The sequence below is a fragment of the Rhinoderma darwinii genome, chromosome 3 (assembly GCF_050947455.1).
Source record: "Rhinoderma darwinii isolate aRhiDar2 chromosome 3, aRhiDar2.hap1, whole genome shotgun sequence".
Classification (NCBI taxonomy): Eukaryota; Metazoa; Chordata; class Amphibia; order Anura; family Rhinodermatidae; genus Rhinoderma; species Rhinoderma darwinii.
In genome coordinates, this window is record NC_134689.1 from 416,597,958 (window position 1) to 416,623,048 (window position 25,091).

Sequence of the window (25,091 nt, forward strand, 5' to 3'; positions counted from 1 at the left end):
AAAAGACTCCTGTCCACAGACTCAATTAATCATTCTGACTCTAACCTCTACAACATGGGCAAGACCAAAGAGCTTTCTAAGGATGTCAGGGACAAGATCATAGACCTGCACAAGGCTGGAATGGGCTACAAAACCATAAGTAAGACGCTGAGTGAGAAGGAAACAACTGTTGGTGCAATAGTAAGAAAATGGAAGACATACAAAATGACTGTCAATCGACATCGATCTGGGGCTCCATGCAAAATCTCACCTCGTGGGGTATCCTTGATCTGAGGAAGGTGAGAGCTCAGCCGAAAACTACACGGGGGGAACTTGTTAATGATATCCAGGCAGCTGGGACAACAGTCACCAAGAAAACCATTGGTAACACATTACACAGTAATGGATTAAAATCCTGCAGTGCCCGCAAGGTCCCCCTGCTCAAGAAGGCACATGTACAGGCCCGTCTGAAGTTTGCAAATGAACATCTGGATGATTCTGAGAGTGATTGGGAGAAGGTGCTGTGGTCAGATGAGACTAAAATTGAGCTCTTTGGCATTAACTCAACTCGTCGTGTTTGGAGGAAGAGAAATGCTGCCTATGACCCAAAGAACACCGTCCCCACTGTCAAGCATGGAGGTGGAAACATTATGTTTTGGGGGTGTGTCTCTGCTAAGGGCACAGGACTACTTCACCGCATCAATGGGAGAATGGATGGAGCCATGTACCGTCAAATCCTGAGTGAGAACCTCCTTCCCTCCACCAGGACATTAAAAATGGCTTGTGGCTGGGTCTTCCAGCACGACAATGACCCGAAACATACAGCCAAGGCAACAAAGGAGTGGCTCATAAAGAAGCACATTAAGGTCATGGAGTGGCCTAGCCAGTCTCCAGATCTTAATCCCATCGAAAACTTATAGTGGGAGCTGAAGGTCCGAGTTGCCAAGCGACAGCCTCAAAATCTTAATGATTTACAGATGATCTGCAAAGAGGAGTGGGCCAAAATTCTGTCTAACATGTGTGTGTGCAAACCTCATCATCAACTACAAAAAACGTCTGACTGCTGTGCTTGCCAACAAGGGTTTTGCCACCAAGTATTAAGTCTTGTTTGCCAAAGGGATCAAATACTTATTTCTCTGTGCACAATGCAAATAAATATATATAATTTTGACTATGTGATTTTTTTTTATTTTTTTTATAATCTATCTCTCACTGGTAAAATTAACCTAGCCTAAAAATTCTAGACTGTTCATGTCTTTGACAGTGGGCAAACTTACAAAATCAGCAAGGGATCAAATACATATTTCCTTTACTGTATACTAACAGTAACAATACGTTAATGACAAGTCCTCAATCTTGACCTTTTCAGATACGGACCCATTTCTGAGGCCATGTTGTTGGGGTTATATATTTTCAACCTCTTGTCTTTGGTTTCATTTGGACATTCTATTCCATGTAGTCTACGTGACAAACAAGAACAGGCATTTGTACGGAATGGCGATCTTATTATTGGAGGACATTTCCCAATACACACATCCTACAAGCATCCAGTGTACTTATTTACAGAGAAGGACCAAAATATTACCTGCGATTCGTGAGTCTTTTTCATACGTTCTTTCTGAACTAAACATCCAAAAAATAAATATCTGTCCTCTATCTATCTATCTATCTATCTATCTATCTATCTATCTATCTATCTATCTATCTATCTATCTATCTATCTATCTATCTATCTATTTATCCATCCATCCATCCATCCATCCATCCATCCATCCATCCATCTATCTATCTATCTATCTATCTATCTATCTATCTATCTATCTATCTATCTATCTATCTATCTATCTATCTATCTATCTATCTCATATCTATCTATCTATCTATCTATCTATCTATCTATCTATCTATCTATCTATCTATCTATCTATCTATCTATCTATCTATCTATCTATCTATCTATCTATCTATCTATCTATCTATCTATCTATCTATCTATCTATCTCATACCTACCTATTTTTCTTCTATCTATCTGATATATTTCTCTTATTATTCTGTAATATATTATCCGTCTGTCTATCTATAATAATTTGTTAGGGTACAGAACATGTCAATGTTTTCCTCTTGTCTTGCAGATACAGCACTGTATCCTACACTTATCTTCAAGCAATGATTTATGCCATTGAGGAGATAAACGGCAATGACCTCCTTCTCCCTAACATCACGCTAGGTTTTCAATTGTTTGATACCTGTGCGCACATGTCCCGTGCTCTCTGGGAGACATTTATTTCCTTAACAGGAGCCGACAAGTCCATTCCAAACTTTCAGTATGAGGAGATGGTGCCTCTTGCCATCATTGGAGACCCATTATCACTTCTCTCCATAGCAATGGCTGCAATATTGGGTGTCTACAGGTATCCGCAGGTGTGGACCACATGTAAAACAAATAACAATCCTTATTCTGTCATCCATGCGTTAAATGTTGTGTTATGTTGGGTGGAAGGGTAAAAGCTTCCAGAAGTCTGACTACCCATTATATAGGTTCCATGGACGAATCATTAAATTCCCTGCTCGTATTGTCCTTCATTTTTTTGTTTGTACTTTTTGGGAAAATGTGTCCATTTATCTAAATAATACATTTATGGTGATAACTTCAGTTGACATTTCGACTGATGTTCAGAAACACAACATGGTTTAGTAGTGACATTATTCCTAAATCAATATTGTCATGACCACGGGCAGACTAACCACTTTGGCATTCAGGTAATGTCCAAGGGCTCACAGCAAAAGCAGTCCCAATATCCTTTGGTCAGATTCCGCACTTGTTAAAATATAGCTCATTTGTTCCAAAAAACATTCCACAGGTTGTTTGTTAGCTCAACCCATTTACTTCAACGGAGCTTAGCTTCATACCAGACACAACCCACGGACAGGTGTGGCCCTGTTTCTTGAAGAAAGCAGCCATGTTTTTCTAATTCTGGGCAATTGCATAAGAAATACAGTCCTTTGTTCCCATGACCTTCATTGGTCATGAGCTGAGACAATCCTTAGTCCATTTCTGGCTAGGGTTCACTGATGCAAAACAGGATTTGCTGCACATCACTGGATCCTCAAGCTAAACCTATTGTGTGGTCATGTATTACAAAAATATCTGTTATAGGTGAAAATCCTATCCTCATCTAGAAAAAAATTACTAGGATTTACAACTGAAGAGGACAATTTAAAGAATGAATTTATTTTAGGGGAAAATGGCCTTTTAATTATCTGGTAGTTTTGTTTTTCTAAATTCTGAATAAGATTGGGCTAATTTTTGTACTATTTCTGTTCCAGGTCAGCTATGCCGCATCTATAAATTCACTGAGTGATCGTTCGTTATACCCATCATTTTTTCGTACTGTTCCCAGTGATGATAAACAGTCACAGGCCTTGGCCAAATTGGTCTCATTCATGGGCTGGAAGTGGGTTGGGTTGCTGTCTCTCAATAATGACTATGGAATTCTGGGATCACAAATCCTCAAAGACAAACTGCAGAAATTGGGTGTGTGCATTGCTTACCATGAGACATTTGGACAAGGGACTTCTTTTGCAAAACTCCAGGCCATAGCAAACATTATAGTACAGTCCTCGGCAAAGGTTATCATATTGTTCTCCAGAGACCCTCAGATAAACCAGCTGATGGAATTGCTTCTTGAGAGAAAGGATGTGGAGAGAGTCTGGCTCGCCAGTAATGGCTGGTCAAACTCACCGTTGTTGTCCATAGCAAGATACAGTCGTTTATTGACGGGAACTATTGGCTTTATATTACATGAAGTAGATATGCTAGGGTTTAAAGAATTTCTACTGGGACTTCATCCATCTGCCTTACTCCCTCAAGATATATTCATAGAGAAATTCTGGGAGTTAGTTCTAGACTGCCGCTGGCCAAATAGTCCTTCTAGTGAAGACAATAAGACACGGTGGTGCACAGGAGAGGAAAAACTCCAATCATACATGAACAGCAAGTATGTCTATAATTTCAATGACTTCCGGATGCCATATACAGTATATAATGCAGTATACTCAGTAGCTCATGCCATCCATAATTTAATCTTCCCCTGTGCTCTGGACCAGAAATCCACCACACATGAAAAATGTGGAGACCTGGCCAACATAAAGCCATGGCAGGTACAGTATCTTTTCAGGATGTATGCTAATGTATAAATAATGTTTTTATCTGTGTTCATCATAGTTCAGAGGTAAGGGAGTGTGTGCATTTATGGTGAACATACAAGGTGACGCCTCGGTGACATTCTGGGTTGGTGGAACATCTGCATATGCATATGATTGTCTACTAATGCAATACTTGTATGCAGATGGCCCATATCCTTCCAAGGGCATGGCTGGCTAAAAATACAGTACAATTCTTAAAAATTCTGTGTGTGATATCTCAACTATTTGATAATGGCTAGCCGAAATAAGACAATATTTACATAAAAAGAGGTTTCAAAAAAGAAACCATTGATCCTTCGAAACCTAGTTTGGAGCGCTCCCGGAAGTTACAGTTACAACAACTACTGTAGGGATAGGGTGGTTACAGAGATTCCCGAGAAGGCAACATTTTTTCAAGGAGCTTCCCCAAGGTAAGTAGGTTGGGCAGCAATTGTAGAGAAGAATTGATCCAGCGCTGATAATGAATTAAAAGGGAAAACGAAGTCCCATGTTTATTAGAAAAAGAGTAAAACAGAAGGGAGACACAGTCCCAAGGTGTAAGTAGTCAGGGCTTGAACCTGAGCCAAGATTTAATCCAAAGTATCTCACAATATCCCTTACTACTAATAAGTCCTCTTCACCACTGGGCGCCACTGCACACAGCATCCAGGAGCTGGCTGGGTTCAGGACACTGTGTGCGGTGGGTGGCACCTGAAAGTAAGGAGTGGTAAATACATCTTGCATTATAATTTGCCTAGTGTCCTACCAGGTTTAAGATAGGAACTGGGGTGGAACAAGCTCTCTTGGTCCCCAAGGCAGGAGTTTAAGAATATGTCCTTCCTCACCCTGTAGTTCAGCTTGATAGTTGTCAGATAGACTATCATAATTTAGCTGCCTCCTGTCCTCGCCTTCTCCCCCACAAATCCCTGCCTTCTTATTTATAACACATAATCCCCATTCCTCTCTACGAATATCTCCTCCACACATGTACAATCCCAAAACAGGGCTAACTAGCCCTCTAAACATGTATCTGAAGTAGGATCCTCCTATCATTTTTTTTTTTTTTAAATCATTATCTGTTTCTACTCGAAAGGCATACTGTATGCCCACCTACCCTGCTTTCCCCTTGTCGTGGCCCTTGGTAGGAATGTAGAAGTCTTAAAAGATGATTAGAGAGTTTGCTAAGTGATCTTTCACTTCTGATGATTGGGGCTGCCATCAGGGCAATATAGAAAGCAGTGTTGTCATGGGTCTGGCAAATACAAGGCTTGCCTGCCAGTTCACCAACAAAAGTAGCTACATAACCAGATTAACCAGACGGCACTAGGTGAAGCTGACTGAATAAGCTCTGTAGCTCTCTTGGATAAGAGATGGAAAATGCCAGCAGCAGTCAAAGGAACAAAGAACTTTACGGAGACATACAGAGGCCAGACAATCCAATTGCATGGGAGCCCAAAATTTCTGATAGTGGCACTGCTGATGATTCACTAAGGAAATAGAAGTCACACTATACTGTATTCTCAAAAGTATATGTGCCATTTTTTCCTTAGAGCCAGTATATCTCTACTCACAGAAGAATTTTTTGTAATGTCCTATTTTTAAGGAGTCTATCTCTTAGGGCCCATTCAATGTCCATACATGACGTATATTTGTTTTGCTTCCTGAATGTTCTTCACTTTTTCTGTATTAGCTATCAAGCTTTATAGTGTCTATATCTATGTGTACTTCATGCTTTATGTTACATTTATAATTTATGTATTTGTTATCTTTTTGAGGACGAGCATGGGTGGAATTTCATCCCTGGAATTCATTCTTGTATGCTCTAGTCTTAATAACAGGACACAGATATGGAACATTTTGACTTTCTAGGTTTTCCACCACCTGAAGCGAGTCTATCTCAAAAACAGAATGGGAGAAGAGATGTTTTTCGATGCCAATGGAAATCCACCAACGGACTATGACATATTAAACTGGCACAGGAACTCAGATGGTGCTATTAAGCTTGTAACAATCGGACGGTACAATTTACGTGAAACAAAAGAAAATGAGTTGAGCATCAATATCACAGCCATCAGATGGATCACTAGTGGTAAAGAGGTACAATATCATACCTACAGAAAAGGACAACACAAAGCTGAACACCATAACCTCATAACCTCACATAGTATTTTCTTACTATCTCTAGGTCCCTAGCTCAGTATGCAGTGAAAGCTGCTCTCCCGGATTTCGGAAAGCTGCTCGAGAAGGACAACCTATCTGCTGCTATGACTGTGTTCCATGTTCAGAGGGTGAAATATCTAACCAAACAGGTACATCTGGATACATAGTCCTCGCCAAAGTCCTAAACTGATGTCCTCAATAAACTAAAGCAAACCGACAAACAAACTATTACTAAGCTGTTACCCCTCAAGTTAAAACCCTCGGGTACCCCTCTTGTAGAGACCAGAGCTGTGCTTTTTAATGTTTCTGAATTAATTACCCCAAAGCTTTGTATATAAAATTGCTCAACAGCTTTACTGAGGCTATTAATGCTGCGCTAATATTACTAACTGATTCTGTTGCCCTGATTCCTCTTTAGAGTTTGGGTCTGTAGAGTATTTGCTTACGAACCCCATATAACTTATCCACATAATACGTAAGTCCACCATTGCTGAGAATTGCCTCACAAACTTTAATATTCTGTTGTCTAGAGCTCAGGTTCAGACTGGCTACAAACGACTACGTTCTCAGCCTGTGCTTCTAGTCGGATGCTGACTAACTTTCAAAATTTCAATGTCATATTGCATACATCAGCAAGAGTGTACTTATGAGATCACAAAGGGAGACATAAATATGTGGTGTAGTGTGAAGGCCTTGGCAAATATTTACGCACCACCGTAGCTCTATAGCAGCCAGAGCCAATCCTAGCACCACTAAACCTTTCCCTATTGAAGAATCAGTCACCTTCATCCCAAAGTAAAGTAACGCTTCCATTACAGAGCCAACCAGAGGGTCCCGATAACGAAGCCACCCTAGAATAGTGGTCTTATAAGAAAGTTGGCCTAAAACAATTCCTTCATAACAAAGAAACCATTCAGCAGTGCCCCCATAACAAATTGAGCTTGCTATAATGCCCACATAACAGAAGCCTGCGGTAAAAGTAGAAGATAAATAAAGAAGTCAGCTTGGCCTGGGACTACCACACTAGTTCTGTGGCTTATACACCCTAAAGAATATGTACCAGAGGTTGAGAAATGATGGTCTAGAACAGTGATCTCTAACCTGTGGCAAAACAACTACTCCCAGCATGCCCTGGCCACCATAGGCACAGAGTATATGGGCAGACAAACACATCATTTTATTCTATGTTTCAAGTACATATTAAATCTAAGAAAAGAAAATGTAAAACTACTGTTTTGTAAAATGAAATGAGCAGGTCTATTGAAATTTTTTTTATATCATAAATCCCCCAAATTTATATTTTGCCTTTTAGATTCGAGCAACTGTTTTCCATGTGCTGTTGAGAGATGGCCCAATAATAATAAAACCATGTGCCTTCCTAAAGACATAGAGTTTCTATCGTACTGGGAACCACTTGGAGTCATCTTAACTGCCACTGTTGTCTTCTGCACCTTCACCTCCCTTGGTGTCTTGTGTTTGTTTGTCAAATACAGAGAAACCGCCATTGTCAAAGCCAATAACAGTGATCTCTCCTACTGCCTCCTCGTCTCGCTGTTCTTGAGTTTCCTCTGCTCTCTACTTTTTATTGGAGAACCTAAAAGAATAACTTGTCTCTTCCGTCAAGCAGCTTTCGGAGTCATCTTTGTTGTTTGTGTTTCATGCATATTCGCTAAAACTCTGATGGTTATTATAGCTTTCCGAGCAACCAAACCTGGAAGCAATATGAGGAAATGGTTAGGACCAAAAGTTCCTGCTGTAGTCATTGTGATCTGTACCTGTATACAGGTTTCCATCTGTGTGTCCTGGATTCTGTTTTGCCCTCCATTCCCAGAGAAGAACTTTAAGACAAAAGCTGGAGTCATCATCTTTCAGTGCAATGAATGTTCAGACGTCTTATTGTGGTCCATGCTCGGGTATATGGCATTTCTTGCCGGTGTCAGTTTCATAGTTGCATTTCTGGCCAGGAACTTACCAGACAGTTTTAACGAGGCCAAGTGGATCACTTTTTCTATGGTGATATTCTTAAGTGTCTGGATCTCTTTTGTCCCAGCCTATCTCAGCACTCAGGGAAAGTTCATGGTGGCTGTTGAGGTGTTTGGAATCATTTCCTCTAGTGCTGGAATCTTAAGTTGCTTTTTTTTTCCCAAATGCTATATTATATTATTAAGACCTGATCTCAACACTCGCCAGAGCCTCCTGGCTAAAGCCACCCCCCAGAAGACCTAGATTTCATAGAATCTTTCAAAATAAACATACAATAGATTTTGAATATATTGACGATAGAAGATTAGTCATCTATGATTTGGGAGACATTCCCTGTTTCAACCCACACCCTCTGCTGGAAAAGTTTTTGACACAACTAAGGTCCAATCCTTAAGGGGGTTTTACGGGACTTAAACATTGATGGCCTATCCTTAGCATATGCATCAGTGTTTGATCTGTGTGTCCAACCCCTGGGAACACCGTCGATCAGCACAAAGAAAGGGCCGTGGTGCTAGGGATATGCCATCAGCGTTTGATCTATGAGTCCTACCCATTGGACCACCACTGATCAGCACAATGAAGGGGCCACGGTGCTCAGGATATGTTTTATTCATGAGCCTTCGATTACCGTCAATCAGCACAATGAAGGGGCCGCGGTGCTCCAGCATGCTTCGCTGCCCCTTCATTGTTTTCAGGGCCATACATACGAGTGTGACTTTGTCTGTTACTGCAGTTCATTCCCTTTCATTTGAATGGGACTGAACCGCAGTACCAGACACAGCTGCCCATATTTACATGCCTCTGTAAACAATGAAGGGGATGCATTGGTTGCTGGAGCACCCCGGCCCACTCATTGTGCTAATCAGTGGTGGTCCTGGGGTCAGACACTTCTGGATTAAACATTAATGGCCCATTCTAAGGATAATATTGTCAGTTATGAGCTGGAAAACCCCTTTATGTAAATAAATGTCTTTAATCATTACAAGGAGTTTCTTCAACATATTGGAAATTCAAGCCATTTCCACTAGATGTGCACAATAGTTGAACAAAAATTGTGCTGTTTTTGGCTGTTGCATTAGGTAAAAAGAAAAAATGGCCTTTGATCCATACAAAAAAAAAAAAAAAAGAGTCAAAATAATAGCAATAAGATAGCACTAAAGAAATGATCCATCGTAAAACTCGGAAATGTTGAGTTTTTGCCAATGGAAACTAAAAATAAAACTGTATGCGGCAAGCTCCTAAGATCCATATAGTGGTGAGTGCAGGAACCCGGAATGGTATATTTAGGCTCTTTGTCTATGCAGGGGATTTCGAACTCTGTTTCAGAAAAACAGAGCAATACATCTGTCACTATATAGTGGTCTGTTTTATCTCTTCCTATCTATAGTGCTTTACCAGTAGCAGCTTTGTGGGAGAGTTGCAAGTAGAAGGCCACTGGTAAAAACTTGATACCCTGACTAAAGTTTTTGAAAAAGCATGTGGGAAATTCTGTAATCAAGGGGTGAAGTTTCTATAGACCAACGAGACCAGAGCTAAGATTGTTGGCCACCAAATACGCATCGTCCCCACCATAAAGCATTGCCATGACAACATATTTTTTTGTGGGTATGTTTCTCTTAAGAATAGTATAATATATACAACAGTTCTGGAGTTTGTATTTCTCACCAAACAGGTCAATAAAAAAATCCAGATCTCATGAGTTGGACTTGCTGTCTTTTTCAATTCTGATCCACACTGGAGCACCTTCATACACCCATTGGCCAATAGATCCTCATAATGCAGTAAAACCTTGCTGAAAGACCACCCCTTTGAGAAGACCAACCCTTTATCCAGACCAGATTTCTGTGACAGATTTGCAGCCCCATTATAGATGTACTATTATGCTTATTGGCCAACTTCTTTAAGAGTACCAACCCTCTAGAAGAACATTTTCAATGCAATTTTGGGTGGTGGTCTGAAGGAGGTTTCACCATATATATTGGATTATCCCAGACCACATTTCCATGCTAATACTGAAAGCTTCACAGCAATATGGGATTCAACATCTTGGTGTTAAAACATCACATCTTGGTCTACAGCCATTAGCTTGGACCTTCTGGCTCATAGCCTAGTGATATTGCAGATGGCCATATTCTCAAAATTACTTATCAGTAAGCATAGTCTCCATTTTGTGAATAGACACCACTTTTGGCTTTGAGTCCTCACTGGGGGTTGTATTTCATAGCCTTGGGTCAAAAATAAAAATATTCTCTGGTGATCTACAAGTGGTTGCCTGCACGATGTCTGTGTACAGTGCCTTGCAAAAGTATTTACCCCCTTCGTGTTTTTCCTTTTCTGTTGCATTACAACCTGAAATTAAAAATGTCACAAAATGGACCTGACAAAATAGTTAACACCGAAGGAGCTCCAAACATCCACAGCGTTGATGGTAGTATCTGTCCATAGGACCACTATAAGATGTACACTCCACACAGGAGTTGGAATTATCTGTCTATAGGATCACTATAAGCCGTACACTCCACAGAGTTGGTATTTATGGAAGAGCAGGCAGAAAAAAATTACTTAAAGCGTAACTAAACTTTCAAAAACTTCTGACATGTCATAGTGACATGTCAGAAGTTTTGATCGGTGGGGGTCCGAACACTGAAACCCCACCGATCGCTAGAACGAAGCTGCAGAAGCACACGGGTGAGCGCTGAGCCACTTAGTTTCTGATCTGCTTTTTTCGGAAAGCCGATGTAGCGGTGTACTGGTCATAGACTTTCTATTGAGTCCGTACACCTCTACATTGGCTTTCCGAGGAAAGCCGATCAGATACCAAGTGGCTCAGTGCTCATACGAGCGCTTCTGTAGCTTCGTTCTAGCGACATGTCAGAAGTTTGTTGAAAGTTTAGATACCCTTTAACTCCTTAAGGACCCACTTTTAAATCTGACATGTGTCAATTTATGTGGGGATAACTCTGGAATGCTTTTACCTATCCAAGCAATTCTGAGAATGTTTTCTCGTGACATATTGAACTATATGTTAGTGAAAACATTTGGTCGATAAATTCAATATTTGCTGTGAAAAACACCAAAATTAGAGAAAATTTTCAAAAATTTAAATTTTTGTAAATTCAAATGTATTTGATTGTAAGACAGATAGTTATACCACACACAATAGTGACTAGTTTACATTTACCATATGTCTACTTTATGTTTGCATCATTTTTTGAACATCCTTTTATTTTTCTAGGATGTTACAAGGCTTATAAGTTTAGCATCAATTTCTCACATTTTCAAGAAAATTTCAAAAGCCTATTTTTTTAGGGAACAGCTCAGATCTGAGGGCCTTATGTATTAGGAATCCCCACAAATCACCCCATTTTAAAAACTGCACCCCTTAAAGTATTCAAAACAGCATATACAAAGTTTCTTAACCCTTTATGCGTTTCACAGGAATTAAAGCAAAGTGGAAGGAAAATTTGCAAATTTCATTTTTTTTGCAGAAATTCCATTTTAATCCATTTTTCCTGTAATACTGAAGGTTTTTACCAGAGAAAAACAACTGATTATTTATTTCCCTGATTCTGCCATTTTTTGAAATATCCCACATGTGGCCCTAGTGTGCTACGGGCCTGAAACAAAGACCCCAGAAGCAAAGGAGCACCTAGTGGATTTTTTGGCCTTCCTTTCCTTAAATTATATTTCAGGCACCATGTCAGGTTAGAAGAGGTTTTGTGGTGCAAAAACAAAGGAATCCCCCCAAAAGTGACTCCATTTGGGAAACTACACCCCTAGAGGAATCCAACTAGGGGGTGTAGTGAGCATTTTGACCCCCCAGGTGTTTCATAGATTTCATTAGAATTGGGCAATAAACATGAAAAATGTCTTTTTTTTCCACTAAGACGTAGCTTTAGGTCAAAATGTTTCATTTTCTCAACCAATAAAGGAGAAAAAGCACCATAACATTTGTAAAGCAACTTCTCCAGAGTACGGAAATACCCCATATGTGGTAATAAACCACTGTATGAATACACATCAGGGCTCAGAAGGGAAGGAGTGCCATTTGGCTTTTGGAGAGCAGATTTTGCTGGATTGGTTTTTCTGCACCATGTCGCTTTTGCAAAGCCCCTTGGGTACCAGTACAGTGGAAACTACCCAAAAGTGACTCCATTTGGCAAACTACACCCATTGAGGAATTAATCTAGGGGTGTAGTGAGCATTTTGACCCCACAGGTGTCTTATAGATTTTATTAGAAATGGGCAGTGAAAATGAAAAGTTACATTATTTTCCAATAAGACGCAGCATCAGTTACAAATTTTTCATTTTCTCAACAAATAAAGGAGAAAAAGCACCATAAAATTATTTAAGAAACTTCTTCAGAGTAGGGAAATACCCCACACGGGGTCATAAACTGCTATTTGGACACACAGCAAGGCTCTAAAGGGAAAGAGCGCCATTTAGTATTTGGAGTGGAGATTTTACAAGATTTTCTTTTTGACCCCATGTTGCATTGAGCTATAGTACCAGTTCAGTGGTACCCCCGAAAAATTACCCCATTTTGGAAACTAGATCCCTCAAAGAATTTATCTAGGGGTGTAGTGAGCATTTTGACCGCACAAATGTTTTGCAAAAATGAGTAAACAATAGATGTTGCAGATTGAAAATTGCAGTTTTCCACAGATATGCCATTTCAGTGCCCAATGTGTTGTGCCCAGCTTGTACCACCGTAGACACACATCCCATAAATTGTTAAGCTGGTTCTCCAGAATACAGTAATACCCCATATGTGGTCATAAATTGCCATTTGGGCACACTGCCAGGCTTAGTTGGACCACTATTTGGCTTTTAAAGCACAGATTTTGCTTGGTGTTTTAGTGGTATTTTAGCTAAAAATGTGGGGGCATATGTAAGCTGGGCGGAGTACATCAGGGTATATGTAAGCTGGGCGGAGTACATCAGGGTATATGTAAGCTGGGCGGAGTACATCAGGGTATATGTAAGCTGGGCGGAGTACATCAGGGTATATGTAAGCTGGGTGGAGTACATCAGGGTATATGTAAGCTGGGCGGAGTACATCAGGTTATATGTGAACTAGGCGGAGTACATCAGGGTATATGTAAACTGGGCGGAGTACATCAGGGTATATGTAAGCTGGGCAGAGTACATCAGTGTATATGTAAGATGGGCAGAGTACATCAGTGTATATGTAAGATGTGCGGAGTACATCAGGGTATATGTAATATGTGAGGAGTACATCAGGGTATATGTAAGATGTGCGGAGTACATCAGGATATATGTAATATGTGCGGAGTACATCAGGGTATATGTAAGATGTGCGGAGTACATCAGGGTATATGTAAGCTGAGCGGAGTACATCAGGGTATATGTAATCTGTGCGGAGTACATCAGGGTATATGTAAGCTGTGCGGAGTACATCAGGGTATATGTAAGATGTGCGGAGTACATCAGGGTATATGTAAACTGGGCGGAGTACATCAGGGTATATGTAAGCTGTGCGGAGTACATCAGGGTATATGTAAGATGTGCGGAGTACATCAGGGTATATGTAAGCTGGGCGGAGTACATCAGGGTATATGTAAGCTGAGCGGAGTACATCAGGGTATATGTAAGCTGAGCGGAGTACATCAGGGTATATGTAATCTGTGCGGAGTACATCAGGGTATATGTAAGCTGTGAGGAGTACATCAGGCCATATGTAAGCTGGGCGGAGTACATCAGGGTATATGTAAGCTGTGAGGAGTACATCAGGCCATATGTAAGCTGGGCGGAGTACATCAGGGGATATGTAAGCTGGGCGGAGTACATCAGGGTATATGTAAGCTGGGCGGAGTACATCAGGGTATATGTAAGCTGGGCGGAGTACATCAGGGCATATGTAAACTATGCGGAGTACATCAGGACATAATAGGATGATGTAATAATGGGATGAATGAATAATCCATGGATTGGTGTGTTACGCTTTGAACCAATCCTTTATGCACAGGCCGGGTTTATTGGGTATTATACAAAATATCTGCGTTCCAGTATTGCCTAATCTTTGACTTCTTCACTAGCCCTATAAGCCGCACAAGGCCCTAAAGTTTCCTCATCTCCGCTGCGTCTACGGGGTCCACCTGTGGGGTCCAGCAGATGACGATGTGGGGTATTTAGCGAAATTCTACTGGACCTAAAAAATTTGTCTGGGCCGTCATTTTGCATCATTGCGTTTTGAGAGTCATAACGTGTTATTTTTCCGGTGACGGAGCCGTGTGCGGGCGCGTTTTTGTGGAACGAGCTGTAATTTTTATTGGTTCCATTTTGGGGTACATGCGATTTTTTTTTTATCACTATTTATTCCATTTTTTGGGAGATGAGGAAACCAAAAAACAGCACTTCTAGCAGGTTTTTTATTTTTATTTTTTTCAGTGTTCACCGTGCAGTATAAAAAACATGTTAACTTCATTCTGCGGGTCGATACGATTACAGCGACACCAAATTTATATCGTTTTTATACGTTTCACTGCGTTCCCACAATAAAAATACTCTTTTCTAAAAAAAATCATGTTTTAGTGTCGCCATTTTCTGACAGCCATAACTTTTTTATTATTTTTTCGTTGATATCGCTGCGGGAGGGCTTGTTTTATGCGTGACAAACTGTAGTTTCTATTGGTATTATTTTGCGTTACTTGCAACTTTTTGATCACTTTTTATAAAAAAAAATTTAAGACAAGATGACCAAAAATAAAAGGCTGTCATTGTTTTTTGATTTAAATTTTTACGGTGTTCACCGTGCGGTAAAAATAATGTAATATTTTTATAGATCAGGCCGTTCCGAACGCGGCGATACCTATTATGTATAGTTTTTTTTCATGTTTTCATTTTTTTTCTAATAATAAAGGAGTTGATCAGGGAAACAGGGCAAGTGTTCGTTTTTATTATTTATTTATTTATTTTTCTTTCCCTTTTTTTTACTTTTTTCCCTTTTTCTTTTACACTGACCTGGGGACATGAAGATCTGGTCTTCTGATCCCCGCTACGATACACTGCATTACTTATGTAGGGCAGTGTATTGTTACTGTCATTTTTCATTTGACAGTTAGCGTATTAGGTTCTGCCTCGGGCAGTACCCAATAGGCTACAGTACCTGGGCAACCAGGAAGCCTAGCAACGGCTTCCTGGTTGCCATAGCAAACATCGCCAGCCGCGATCCATCTCGGTGGGGCCCGGGGGTACTGAGGGAGCTCCCTCCCTCTGTCAACCACTTCAATGCAGCGGACGCCATTGACAGCCAGATTGAAGGGGTTAAATGGCTGCGATTGGCGGTAACTGTCATCGCAGCCATTGCAGCGGGATGTCAGCTGTGTATGACAGCTGACAGACGCTTAAGATGAAGCGCGCACAGCTCCTGTGCTGGCTCCATCTACAGGGCGTGACTGTACGCCCGTGTGCGGGAAAGCACTTCGAATTTGGACGTACAGTCACGCCCAAAAGCGGGAAGGGGTTAAAGAAAACACGTTTTGAGTTTGTCAAACAGCATGTGGCAGAGTCCCCAAACACATGGAAGAAGGTTCTCTGGTCAGATGAGACTATCATGGGAAATGCTACGTGTGGCGCAAACTAAACACATTCGATCACACCAAGAACACTTTACCCATAGTGCAGCATGATGGTGGCAGCATCATGTGGTCGGAGCAGGGACTGGTAAACTGGTTAGGATTGAAGAAAAAGATGGATGGCAATAAATACAGGACAATTCTGGAGGAAAATCTATTTCTGCCAGAGATTTGAAACTAGGACGAAGGTTCTCCATCCATCAGGACAATAACTCTAAACATACTGCTAAAGCTGGACTGGAGTGGTGTATGGGGAAATATTTAAAGTCTCGGAATGGCTATAAAGCCCAGACCTCAATCCAATTGAGAATCTGTGGCACGACTTGAAGACGCTGTACACCGACGCAATCTTCTAACTTGAAGGAGTTAAAGTAGTTTTCCCTGTAGGAATGAGCAAAAATCCCAGTGTCTAGATGTGCTAATAGAGACATCCCCAAGAGACGGCATCTGTAACTACAGCAAAAGTTGCTCCACAAAGTATAGACTTTTAGGGGGTGAATACTTCTGTTCTGTTTTTTTTTTTTTTGTCCTAATTATTGATTGTGTCACAGTAAAAATCTTTTATGTGGCAGACATGTTGTGTAAATCAATTTGTACAAACTCCCAAAAATACATTTTAAGTGAAGGATGTAATACAACAAAACAGGAAAAACACCAAGGGGTGAATACTTTCGCAACGCACTGTACCTGCCTTACTGGGGTGTTGGGGTTCTCTTTGAAGGAATAAATAATAATACAAATATTTTTTAGCAGGCAGTCGGTGGTTGTCTACATTTTTTTTTTTTGTAACCGCAGGTAGGGGTTCAATTTAGGAGAACAAATAGAAAAAATGGGGTGTAGCCCCTATGAGATTTATCTGCCCATTGCTCTCAATTATGGGTGCACAGTCACAGTTCCCAGTATGTGGCTCTGTGCAGAGAAAACAAATCCAATGGTCTGCTGTGCTTCACCATCAATGAGGACTCTTAATTTTCTGGATGTTGAGTGTCCCACAGGTCAGACTCTACAGATTAGTAAGTTTCGGCATCTTCTAGCATTAGGCCCCAACTGGCCATGGTTGGATATCCATTTTAAGAACCTTTTTGTACATGCTGGAATGACCTTGACACTAGCTGGAATTTATTTTTATATGGGCCATACTGCACTAGTGTTACCAATGTCACAAAACATATAAGAATTTTCGCACATTGCAGACAAGATGAGCTTGAATTAGGGCAACAATGAGTTACGAGACTGGCAGAGAAGGGAACAATTAATATTTCTGTATAATTAACAAAATGTTCCTCTGAGTCATAAAATCATGATTGATAAACATAATTCAAAATTGAAGAATGCCCCAGAGGTGTCGATATCTAATTATTCTGTAGGGAGAAAATACATATATATATAATACCATGTATTCCGGCTAGTGGGTTGGAGAGTGACAGTAAACCAAGCACGTACTGTCACTCCAACTCCTGGAATAAAGATATTTTACAATAAAAGGTAAGGAGATCCTAACTCCGTGTCCTCCAGATTTTCCTTCCTTTACATACAGTACACGATCCTCTTCACCTATACATATCTATTGCATTTCACCTTCACTCTTAATATTTTCTTGATGACTTTCTCTCCATGAATTTCCACATCTTCATGATTGCTACTCAATGTATCTCCATGAAATTCTGATAACCTACTCTCTGTATATACCCATGTCTTCCTAATTATTTTCTTTCAATGTATCTCCATGTCTTTCTAAGGACCTTCTCTCTACATATCCCCACATCATCATGTCCTCATGTTCCTACGTTATCTTCTACTGACCTATCTCTAAGTCTTTCTGATTATATTTCTCCTCTGTATCGCCACTTTCTCTCAATACATATTTTATCTCTATGCATTTCCAAGTTTTCCATATTCTGTTGCTGACCTTCTATCCAGGAATCTCTGCTTCTTCATGATTACTACTCAATGTATCTCCATGAGTTTCTGATGACCTTCTCTCTGTATATACCCATGTTTTCCTAATTATCTTCTGTCAATGTATCTCCATGTCTTTCTAATGACCTTCTCTTTACATATCCCCACATCCTCACGTACCCATGTTCCTTTGTTATCTTCTTCTGACCTATATTTATGTCTTCCTGATTATATTCCTACTATGTATTACCACATCTTCTTCATACACATTTCATCTCTATATATTTCCAAATCTTCCATATTTTCTTGAAGACCTTCTCTCCATAAAACTCCACATTTCCATGATTACTACTCAATGTAACTCCATGAGTTTCTGATGACCTTCTCTCTGCATATCCCCATGTCTTCCTAATTATCTTTTCTCACTGTATCTCTGTCTTTCTAAAGACCTTCTCTCTTCATATCCCCATATCGTTATGAGCTCATGTTCCTGTGTTATCTTCTTCTGACTTATATCTAAGTCTACCTGATCGTATTCTTCCTCCTTATCACCATATCTTCTCTATCCATAATTTGTATTGCTATGTAATTCTAAGTCTTCCATATTTTCTTGATGACTTTCTCCCATGAATCTCCACTTCTTCATGATTACTACTTAATGTATCTCCATGAGTTTCTTATGACCTTCTCTCTGTATATACCTATGTCTTCCTAATTATCTTTTCTCACTGTATCTCTGTCTTTCTAAAGACCTTCTCTCTACATATCCCCATATCCTTATGATTTCATGTTCCTGTGTTATCTTCTTCTGGCTTATATCTAAGTCTACCTGATCATATTCTTCCTCCTTATCACCACATCTTCTCTATCCATAATTTGTATTGCTATGTATTTATAAGTCTTCCATATTTTCTTGATGACCTTCTCCCATGAATCTCCACTTCTTCATGATTACTACTTAATGTATCTCCATGAGTTTCTGATGACCTTCTCTCTGTATATACCTATGTCTTCCTAATTATCTTCTCTCAATGTATCTCCATGTCTTTCTAATGACCTTCTTTTTACATATCCCTACATCCTCATGTCCCCATGTTCCTATTTTATCTTCTTCTGACCTATCTCTAAGTCTTCCTTATCATATTCCTCCTATGTGTCACCACATCTTCCCGATAATCTTTGCTCTACTCATTTCCATATCACATTGATTACAGATTTCCAAATTTTCCTGATAATCTTATGTATCTCTACATCATAGAGGATATCTTTTCTCAATGTATCTCCATTTCTGTCTAATTGTCTTCTCTCTTTGAATATCTATGTCTTCCTGTTTTCTATCGGTGTATCTCTACGTCTTTCTGTTTTCTCTTTGTATATCTCCATGTCTTCCAGATCATCATCTCCTTATGTGTCTCAGCATCTTCTTGTTTATTCCCTCTCCTTTCAGCTTTCTTTCAATGTATCTTAATGTCTTCAATATTATCTTCTCTTTGTGTAACTCAATGACTTCCTTATATATTATCTCCATTTCCTCCTATTTTCCTTGTACTTCTTTGCTCTTTTATTATCTTTTCTCTGCATAGATGTATAATTAACACATCGGTGGTTCTAAATAATTGCTGTATGTATATTGACCTTAAAGAGACTCTGCCACCACATTATAAGTGGCCTATCTTGTATATAATGTGATTGGCGTTGTAATGTAGATCACAGCAGTGTTTTTTATTTAGAAAAATGATAATTTTTGACGGAGTTATGACCTATTTTAGCTTTATGCTAATTAATTTCTTAATGGACAACTGGGCGTGTTTTACTTTTTGACCAAGTGGGCGTTGTGGAAAGAAGTGTATGACACTGGCCAATCAGTGACCAATCAGCGTCATACACTTGCCCCCATTCATTTACACAGCACATAGTAATCTAGCTAGATCACTATGTGCAGCCACTTACTCACACATTAACGTTACTGAAGTGTCCTGACAGTGAATAAACATCACTACCAGCCAGGACGTGATGTCTATTCACAATCTGGAACACTTCGGTAAAGTTTCTGTGAGATTTACAGCACAGCAAGCGTAATCTCGTTTTAAATGACAGTTTACAGCGTAATCTCGCGAGATTACGCTTGCCTTGCTGTAAATCTCACACAAACGTTACTGAAGTGTCAGGATTCTGAATAGACATCACGTCCTGGCTGGAGGTAATGTATATTCACTGTCAGGACACTTCAGTAACGTTAATATGTAAGTAAGTGACTGCACATAGTGATCTAGCTGGATCACTATGTGCTGTGTAAATGAATGGGGAGAAGTGTATGACGCTGATTGGTCACTGATTGGTCAGCGTCATACACTTCTCTCCACAACGCCCACTTGGTCAAAAAGTAAAACACGCCCAGTTGTCCATTAAGAAATAAATTAGCATAAAGCTAAAATAGATCATAACTCCGTCAAAAATGATCGATTTTCTAAATAAAAAACACTGCTGTAATCTACATTACAGCGCCAATCCCATTATGTACAAGATAGGCCACTTATAATGTGATTCTCTTTTTATATGTCTTATTATATGTCAATAAAGTATTTTTGTATTTTCATTACTTCTTTGTCTCTCAGCATTCATTTTCTCTTTTGGTCCCATATTTAACTGTGATGCTGTTTGGGTGTAACACCCTGGAATCAACCCGTAGAGCTACACATATACTTTATTTGTGGTATGCTCTTTATTGGGGTATGTAGATTCATGTTGCTTTTTTGGATCGCGTATAATCATGCGGTGGCGCAGAGAGTTATGGAGACCTGCTTAGGATAACATTACCACCATAGTATGACTTTGTTCATAATTGTTTTTTTAATCTTCCTATTATTTTTCACCCTCCACATCTCACTGACCTTTTTCTTGTTCTGTGTTTCCTTCCAAAGCATGGTCCTGGGCATCATAATCTACATCTCCATAACTTACTTACATGTTTCCTCCAGTCAATCTCCTGCATGTAGTCTCTACAGCCCTGCTGAGAAAGGGTATTTTCAAGATGGGGACATCATAATAGGGGGATTTTTCCCTATTCACACATCATGGAAAGAGCAAAAATTTTCATTCACTGAAGAGGTCGAGCCCTTGAGCTGCAATTCGTGAGTGCTCATTTTTCTTAACATTATCCTCTATTGTGTTCATCGCTGCTTATAAACCTACATGTTTTTCTATTAGCCTACAATTGTGGTTTGTATTTGTTTATTTTCCCATTTTAGTTTTATTTTATGCATTACCATTTTTGGGCTTGGCCATCAAGGGATCAGATGGTCTTCTGAGGGATTAACATTTTGTAATGCACCATTAAAAATATTTTTTAGTTTATAAACATTCAAATGTATAAAAAGGAGGGGAAAAAGGTACATTTTCTCTCATGTTTTTTCAAAAATATTAATGCCATCACATCTATATGATGTTTTTGGACATCCCATTCCAAAACCATGGGAGTCAATACAGCATTGACCCTCTTTTTTGCAATCATAACAGGCTCCACTCCTCTGGGAAAGCTTTCCACAAGATTTTGGAATTTGTACCCATTTAGCCAGAGGAGCGTTTATGAGGTTTGGAACTAATGTCAGACAATAAGGTCTGGCTCTCAATTCGAAATCCAATTCATATAAAAACTGTTGTATGGGGTTGATATCAAGGCACTGTGAGGTCACTCAAGTTCCTCCAAACCCCTCACACCATGTCTTTATCGAGTTTTCTGTTTGCACAGGGGCACAGTCATGCTGGAACAGGAAAGGGACAAACCCCAAACTGTTACCACTAAGTTGGAAACTACAATTGTGTAAAATGTCTTAATATGCTGTAGCATTAACATTACCCTTCACTGATAATAAGGGTACAAATCCTGAAACACAGGCAGCGTTCTCCTGGCATCCGCTAAACCCACATTCCTCAACAGATTGCCAGATAGTGAGCTGGCATTAATCATTTTAGCAAACCCACTGCTGCAGAGTCCAGTGACGATGTGCTTTGCCCCACTCCAGCCGACACTTGGCATTGTGCATGGTGATCTTAGGCTTGTGTGCAGCAACAGGGAAACTTATTTCATGCAGCTCCAGATGCACAGTTCTGGTGCTGATGTAACATCCAGAGGGGGTTTAAAACTCTATAGTAAATCATAGATACAAAAGAGGATACGTGATTTTTACATGCCACTCAGCGGCCCCGCTCTGTGAATTTGCATGGTCTTCTGCTTTGTGGCTGATCGGTTGTGACTCCTAGACGCTCCCACTTCACAATAATAGCACTTAAAGGTAACTGGGGCATATCCAGCAGATAATAATAGCACTTACAGGTGACCGGGGCAGATCTAACTAATATTAATAACAACATTTACAGGTGACCGGGGCACATCTAACTAATAACAACACTTCTAGGTGACTGGGGCAGATCTAGCAGATAATAATAACATTTACAGGTGACCGGGACAGATCTAACAGATAATAATAACACTTACAGGTGACCGGGGCAGATCTAGCAGATAATAACATTTACAGGTGACCGGGGCAGATTTATCGGATAATAATAACATTTACAAGTGACCGTGTAAGATCTAGAAGATCAGAAACTGTATGTACTGACTTGTGGCAAAAGTGGCATTCTATTAATTGTTATAGCTTATTTTTGCTTTTTTCCATTCCTTCTTTCTTTACTCAGGTACAGCACCGTTTCTTACAGTTTGATGCACACCATACTATATGCCATGAAAGAGATAAATGCCTTTGAGTCTATACTTCCAAATATTTCTCTGGGCTATTATATCTTTGACACATGTACACACACATCGGAAGCTCTCTGGGCAACCTTTTCGACTCTGACTGGAGACGTCCATCCCATTCTAAACTACCAGTGCAACCAGAAGATTCCTGTTGCTATAATTGGAGATGCTTCATCATTATCTTCTTTAGCAATGGCTACTGTATTAGGAACATACATGTATCCTCAGGTAAATATGTTTCTAGGCCAAAATTTGTGATCTATACTTGGAATTGTTCATCAATTTTATCCATATTTTCCTCAATCTAAATTTAATCGACTACATTTTCCACAATTTTCCATAAGACATATTGATAGTATGTTGAATGTTGTATTCTATGTTTTCTTCTTTTTACATACCCACCTTATTTTCTTTTTGTATATCTACCATAGATCAGCTATACAGCATCTCTAGCTTCTCTAAATAACCGACTTCTGTATCCATCATTCTTCCGTACTATTCCTAGTGACAACAGACAAGCCAGGGCTTTGGCTGCACTTGTTTCATACATGGGATGGAACTGGCTTGGCTTACTGTCTCTGAATGAAGAATATGGAATTGTAGGTTCGCAAGTTCTCACAGAGGAGCTCCAAAAACTGGGCGTGTGCCTTGCTTATCATGAAACATTTGGTCAAACAACCTCTCTTAAGAAATTGAACTATATTGCAGATTTGGTCATCCAGTCATCAGCTAAGGTCGTCATAATATTTTCAAGAGATCCTCTCACTCATCCATTAATAGCCCTTCTTTTAGAGAGAGACGACACCAAGCGCATCTGGCTTGGTACCGAAGGATGGTCAATTTCACCCCTTGTTGCCTCCAAAAAGTTTAGTAAAGTCATGATGGGGACTCTTGCACTGTGTTTGCATGAGATGGGTATGCCAGGATTAAAGGAATATCTACTTGCACTTCGACCTTCATCATCACTTCCTCAGGACATCTTCTTTGAAAATTTTTGGGAGAAAGTTCATGAGTGTCAATGGCCAAACAAAAGCAGTGCTGCAGAAAATGGTACCGTGTGGTGCACCGGGGAGGAGAAATTGACCAGATTTAAGAGCATGGAATACGAGTTCAATGAATTTGACTTTAGGGTACACTATTTGGTGTATAATGCCGTATATGCTGTGGCACATGCCCTACACAAACTAATCTGTTCAACTAATCAAGATCACTATGGAAAATGTGGAATTCAAAAAGCCATAGCACCTTGGCAGGTAAATAGTACATTTTTGCTCTACTAAATACTTCAGCACATGTTCACAAACATACAATATTCGGTCAGGAGTATTGTCAACCTAGATTTCTTTGGGTATTTCAGAGAAAATTATTCTCTATCAATACAGAACATGTTCATGTTCACTTTTAATAACATAATAATTGTTGTTATCATTGTACACAAAGGACATATTAATAAAGTCTAATAGGTTATTTCTGAAGCAAACCATAAGAAAAAGACCCCAGTAACAAGTGATTGGCTCCACATTGGGTCGTCTTCTGCTGGCTCTTTAGGTACATTTTTGTTGCAGAGCTTGGACCTACTACTTGTCTGGTGAGCCAGTACGAGGATGATCAAAAGTGAAAGTTTTTGAAAAATCTCTTCTATTTAAGATGACACTATTCTGTTTTTTGAAGTAGATAGAATCGGGTGTAACCTAACTTATCCAATCAGAGATTTTCCTTCCTAATTGCTATTAAATATAACAAGCTCAATACATATTTTGGCCAAGCATGTACATATGATAAGATCATTACTTGCTATGACATTTCTTATGATGACATGGTCTAAACGATTTACAGTGTGTTGCAAAAGTATTGAACCCCATAAGAAGTAAATACATTTGTCAGGATTATTAATGATACATGTTGACTTATTGATTTCGGATAGGGACAGGGATAATGTATTTTTGGCATTTTCTAGGGCCAGTATGCATTGGCATTTTTGTTCCACTGTATAGGAAAGTCTAGACTTCTGCACTTTCCTATACAGACCCATACAGTAAAAAAAGAAAAAACAATATGTCGTTATATATACTTTTTTTAAGACTGGGGCCCTATGCAGGACGTGTGCCACTTTATGCCTATATAGTGACATACACTGGAGCCTTCCGTCGGAGGCATACCTTGGGTATTGCTCCCGACATATACCTCCGATGAAGTGCACAAACAATAATTCATTAGTTTGGGCAAGTTTAGGGTAAGCTGGGATACTGGGAGTATTTACCAGCTTTGCCCACTCTTCCAGGCAGATTTGCTCCAGATTGTTGAGGTTGGTTGGATGACACTATTGAACTGCAATTTACTTTGAGAGTCTTACAGGTTTACAAAAAAAATAAAAATAAATACTATCCAGCACAATTTATGTAGATAAATGTAAAGTTATGCATCTGGGTACCAACAATCTGCATGTATCATATGTCCTAGGGGGAGCTACACTGGGGGAATCACTTGTTGAGTAGCATCTAGGTGTACCTGTAGATCATAAACTAAATA

General features: G+C 39.7%; 1 protein-coding gene across 1 annotated transcript; it reads left to right on the forward strand.

Annotated features, from left to right (window-relative positions):
• The first annotated feature begins 2,140 nt into the window (after window positions 1-2,140).
• LOC142750572 (extracellular calcium-sensing receptor-like) lies at window positions 2,141-8,551 on the forward strand. The gene is made up of 5 exons (XM_075859569.1): window positions 2,141-2,401; window positions 3,308-4,141; window positions 6,035-6,262; window positions 6,351-6,474; window positions 7,638-8,551. Exons 1-5 carry the CDS (start codon window positions 2,147-2,149, stop codon window positions 8,549-8,551), a joined length of 2,355 nt encoding a protein of 784 aa, XP_075715684.1. The 5' UTR covers window positions 2,141-2,146.
• Window positions 8,552-25,091: the final 16,540 nt, after the last annotated feature.

What these genes read in the sequence shown, in the direction of transcription:
- LOC142750572 (XM_075859569.1), top strand. Translation starts at nt 2,147, where the DNA reads ATGATTTATGCCATTGAGGAGATAAACGGCAATGACCTCCTTCTCCCT. An exon ending in CCAACATAAAGCCATGGCAG is followed by an intron (nt 4,142 to 6,034) that starts GTACAGTATCTT and finishes TTGACTTTCTAG; the next exon opens with GTTTTCCACCACCTGAAGCG. An exon ending in TGAAATATCTAACCAAACAG is followed by an intron (nt 6,475 to 7,637) that starts GTACATCTGGAT and finishes TTTGCCTTTTAG; the next exon opens with ATTCGAGCAACTGTTTTCCA.